General features: G+C 49.8%; 1 protein-coding gene across 1 annotated transcript; it reads left to right on the forward strand.

Annotated features, from left to right (window-relative positions):
- Positions 1 to 727: 727 nt before the first annotated feature.
- Positions 728 to 4,696, forward strand: LOC135442195 (protein FAM3A-like; the record flags this gene model as incomplete). Its single annotated transcript, XM_064701733.1, has 3 exons — positions 728 to 816; positions 2,631 to 2,757; positions 4,495 to 4,696. Coding segments are annotated over 3 exons (309 nt in total), but the record flags the coding sequence as incomplete, so codon positions are not given.
- Between the last annotated feature and the right edge of the window lie 316 nt (positions 4,697 to 5,012).

A 5,012-nucleotide genomic window follows, 5' to 3' on the forward strand; every position in this document is an offset into this window, starting at 1 on the left:
TTTTTCCCCTTTTTGTCTGATTTTTTTTTGCTCTTTTTTCCCCATTTCTGTGCTGATTTTTGTGCTGATTTTTGAGCTGGTTTTTCCCCATTTTTGTGCTGATTTTTTGTGCTGAATTTCCCCATTTCTGTGCTGAATTTCCCCCATTTTTGTGCTGATTTTTTGCTCTTTTTTCCCCATTTTTGTGCTGAATTTCCCCATTTTTGTGCTGATTTTTGGGCTGAATTTCCCCATTTTTGTGCTGATTTTTTTGCTCTTTTTTCCCCATTTCTGTGCTGATTTCCCCATTTTTGTGCTGATTTTTTGCTCTTTTTTCCCCATTTTTGTGCTGATTTTTGTGCTGTTTTTTGAGCCGGTTTTTGCCCATTTTTTTGCTGATTTTTTGCTCTTTTTTCCCCATTTTTTTGCTGATTTTTTGTGCTGATTTTCCCCATTTCTGTGCTGAATTTCCCCCATTTTTGGAGCAGTTTTTTCCCCATTTCTGTGCTGAATTTCCCCATTTCTGTGCTGAATTTCCCCATTTTTGTGCTGAATTTTGTGCTGATTTTCCCCATTTTTTTGCTGATTTTTTGTGCTGAATTTCCCCATTTTTGAGCAGTTTTTTCCCCATTATTTCTGTGCTGAATTTCCCCATTTCTGTGCTGAATTTCCCCATTTCTGTGCTGAATTTCCCCATTTTTGGAGCAGTTTTTCCCCATTATCTCAGTGCTGAATTCCCCATTATTCCCCAGACGTGGAGGAGCTCCTGCGTTTCCTGCGGCCGCTCCACGAGGGCACCCTGGTGCTCGTGGCCTCCTACGACGACCCCGCCACCAAGTGAGGGCTGGGGGGGCTGGGGGGTCCTGGGGAGGATTTGGGGGGTCCAAGAGGGAATTTGGGGGGTCCTGGGTGGGATTTGGGGTCCCCTGGGGTGGATTTGGGGGTCCTAGAGGAGATTTGAGGGGGTCCCAGAGGGATTTGGGGGTTCCTGGGGGGTCCTGGGTGGGATTTTGGGGGTCCTGGGGGGATTTTGAGGAGTTTGGGGGGTCTTGGGTGGGATTTGGGGGGTTCTGGGGAGGATTTGGGGGAGTTTGGGTGTCCCAGAGGGAATCTGGGGGTCCTGAGTGGATTTGGGGGGGTTTTGGGGGTCCCAGAGGGGATTTGGGGGGATTTTGGGGTCCCCTGGGGTGGATTTGGGGGTCCTTGAGGAGATTTGAGGGGGTCCCAGAGAGGTTTTGGGGTCCCCTGGGGGATTTGGGGGTTCCTGGGGGGTCCCAGAGGGAATCTGGGGGGTCCTGAGTGGGATTTGGGGGTCCTGGGGGGGATTTGGGGTCCCCTGTGGGGATAATGGGGGGTCCTGAGGGGGGTTCGGGGGTCTCAGAGGGAATTTGGGGGGAATTTGAGGGGTCCTGGGTGGGATCTGGGGGGTCCTGGGTGGGATTTTGGGAGTTCTGGGGAGGATTTGGGGGAGTTTGGGGGGTCCTGGGGGGGTTTGGGGGTCCCAGAGGAAATTTAGGGGGTCCCAGATGGAATTTGGGGGGGATTTCAGGGGTCCTGGGTGGGGATTTGGGGGTCCTAGAGGAGATTTGAGGGGGTCCCAGAGGGGAATTGGGGATTTTGGGGGATCCCAGAGGGGATTTGGGGGATCCTGGGTGGGATTTGGGGGTTCATTGGGGGAAATTTGGGGGTCTTGGGGGGGTTTGGGGGGGTCCCAGAGGGGATTTGGGGGGTCCCGGAGATCCCTGTGGGGGTTTGGGGTCCTGGATTGAATTTGGGGGAATTTTGGGGATCCCTGAGGAGAATTTGGGGTTCCTGAGGGGATTTTGGGGTTTTTTCCATCTCATTTTTTGGGATATTTTGGGGATTTTTCTCCCCATTTTGGGGATTTTTGCCTCCCATTTTTTGGGGCGATTTCTCCCATTTTGGGGGTTTTTCATCCCATTTTTTGGGGTTTTTAATCCCATTTTTGGGGGTTTTCCCTCTCATTTTTAGGGGCTTTTCTTCCCAATTTTTGGTGTTATTTCCTACTCATTTTTGGGGTTTTGTCCTCCCATTTTTGGGATTTCTTTGAGGTTTTTCCTCCCCATTTTTGGGGGAATTTCTCCCATTTTTGTGATTTTTTCCCTCCCATTTTTTGGGATTTCTTCAGGGTTTTTTCTCCCAATTTTTGGGGCTTTTTGCTCCCATTTGGGTTTTTTTTTCCTCCCAATTTTGGGGCTTTTTCCTCCAATTTTTTGGGATTTCTTTGGGGTTTTTCCTCCCCGTTTTTGGGACGATTTCTCCCAATTTTTGGATTTTTTCCTCCAATTTTTTAGGATTTTTTCCTCCAATTTTTTGGGATTTCTTCAGGGATTTTCCTCCCCATTTTTGGGGTTTTTTCTCCCATTTTTAGGGCCTTTTGCTCTCCATTTTTGGGGTTTTTGCTCCCATTTTGGGTTTTTTTTTCATCCCATTTTTGGGGTCCTATCCTCCCATTTTTGGGATTTTTTTTCTTCCTAATTTTGGGGTTTTTTCCTCCAATTTTTTGGAATTTCTTTGGGGTTTTTCCTCCCATTTTTGGGGCAATTTCTCCCAATTTTTGGCTGTTTTTAACCCCATTTTTTGTGTTTTTAACCCCATTTTTTGTGTTTTTAACCCCATTTTTTCCCCAGGCTGACGGACGAGAGCCGCCGCATTTTCGGGGAGCTCGGCAGCGCCGTGGCCAAAGATTTGGGGTTCAGGGACAGTTGGGTGTTCCTGGGGGCCAAGGGGGTGCAGGACAGGAGCCCCTTCGAGCAGGTGGGGATTGGGGGATTTTTGGGGATTTGGGGAATTTTTGGGGATTTTTGGGGTTTTTGGGGATTTTTGGGGGGTCCTGAGTGGATTTTGGGGGGATTTTGGGGGGATTTTGGGGGGATTTTGGAATAGTTGGGGGATTTTAGGGTGATTTAGGAGGATTTGGGGGGGATTTTGGGGGGTCCTGAGTGGATTTTGGGGGATTTGGGGGGATTTTTGGGGGATTTTAGGGGAATTTTGGAGGATTTGGGGTGTTTGGGGGATTTTTGGGGGATTTGGGGGAATTGAGGGGATTTTGGGGGGTCCTGAGTGGATTTTGGGGGATTTTAGGGGGATTTTGGAGGATTTGGGGGTTTTTGGGGGCGTTTTTGGGGGGTTTGGGGAATTGGGGGATTTTGGGGGGGTCCTGAGTGGGTTTTGGGGGGATTTTTGGGGGATTTTAGGGGAATTTTGGAGTGTTTGGGGAGGATTTGGGGGAATTTAGGGGAATTTTGGGGGGTCCTGAGTGGGTTTGAGGGGGATTTGGGGGGGAATTTGGGGGGATTTGGGGATATTTGGGGATATTTGGGGAGGATTTTAGGGGATTTGGGGGTTTAAGGAGATTTTTGGGGATTTTGGGGGGTCTTGAGTGGATTTGAGGGATTTTTAGGGGATTTTTGGAGGGTTTAGGGGGAAATGTTGGGATTTTGTTGGATTTTGGGGGGAATTTTGGGGGTTTGGGGGAAGATTTGGGGGTCCTGAGTGGATTTGGGGGGGATTTTAGAGGATTTTGGGGGGTCCTGAGTGGATTTTGGGGTGTTTGGGGCATTTTTAGGGGATTTGGGGGCGAATTTTGGGGGCGATTTTTGGATGGTTTGGGGGAATTTGGGGAGGATTTGGGGGGTCCTGGGTGGATTTGAGGGGATTTGGGGTAAATTTTGGGGGAATTTGGGAGATTTAGGAGAATTTTTGGGGGTTTTGAGTGGATTTGAGGGGATTTGGGGGATTTTTTGGGTTATTTTGGGGGAATTTAGGGAATTTTGGGGGGTCCTGAGTGGATTTGGGGGCACTTTGGGGAGGGGTTGAGGGGGGAATTTTGGGATTTTGTTGGATTTTGGGGGATTTGGGGAGTTTTGGGGGCTTTTTGGGGAATTTTGGGGGGATTTAGGGGATTTTGGCACAGCTGGGGGGTTGTGGGGGGGCAGTTTGGGGGGTCCCAAAATCCCAAAATGACCTCAAAACCCCAAATTGACCCAAAATCCCCAAAACCCCAAAAGGACAAAATTGACCCAAAATCTCCAAATTCCCAAAATGACCCCAAAACCCTGAAAGGACCCCACAATCCCAAAACTGCCCCAAAATCCCCAAAACCCCAAAAGAACCCCAAAATGACCCAAAATCACAAAATTACCCCAAAACCTAAAAGGACCCCAAAACCCCAAATCCCAAAAGGACCCCAAAACCCCAAAATTCCAAAATGACCCCATAATCTTAGAACGACCTCGTAACCCCAAAATGACCCCAAAACCTCAAAATTCCCCCAAAACCCCAAAAAGACCCCAAAACCCCAAAATTACCCCAAAACGCCAAAAGGACCCCAAAACCCCAAAATTACCCCAAAAAGACCCCAAAATCCCAAACTGTGCCCGTAATCCAAAAGCCTCATAATGACCCCAAATCCCCAAAACCCCAAATCCCCAAAATTCCCCCAAAATGATCCCAAATCCCCAAATTTCCCCGAAACGGCCCCAATTCCCGCAGCACGTCCGGAACAGCCGCGGCTCCAACAAATACGAGGGGTGGCCGGAGGCGCTGGAGCTGGGGGGGTGCGTCCCCCAGAGACCCCCGGGGTGACCCCGGAACCGGGGGGACCCCAAAACCCGGGGGGACCCCAAAATATCGGGGGGACCCCAAAAATGTCCGGGACCCCAAAATGTACAGAGATAATAAAACCGACAAACCCCAAAACCGCAGGGACCCCAAAATCACCCAGGGGACCCCAAATCCCACAGAGACCCCCGGGGGGACCCCAAATCTCATTGGGGACCCCAAAATATCGAGGGGACCCCAAAAATCCGGGACCCCAAAAATGTCCGGGATCCCAAAATGTACAGAGATAATAAAACCCACAAAACCCACAGAGACCCCAAAAACACCCAGGGGACCCCAAATCCCACAGAGACCCCCGGGGGGACCCCAAATCCCATTGGGGACCCCAAAATATCCTGAGGGACCCCAAAACTCAGGGGGACCCCAAAATATCAGGGGGACCCCAAAAT

This window comes from Zonotrichia leucophrys, unplaced genomic scaffold (assembly GCF_028769735.1).
Source record: "Zonotrichia leucophrys gambelii isolate GWCS_2022_RI unplaced genomic scaffold, RI_Zleu_2.0 Scaffold_2173_6920, whole genome shotgun sequence".
Taxonomy (NCBI): domain Eukaryota; kingdom Metazoa; phylum Chordata; class Aves; order Passeriformes; family Passerellidae; genus Zonotrichia; species Zonotrichia leucophrys.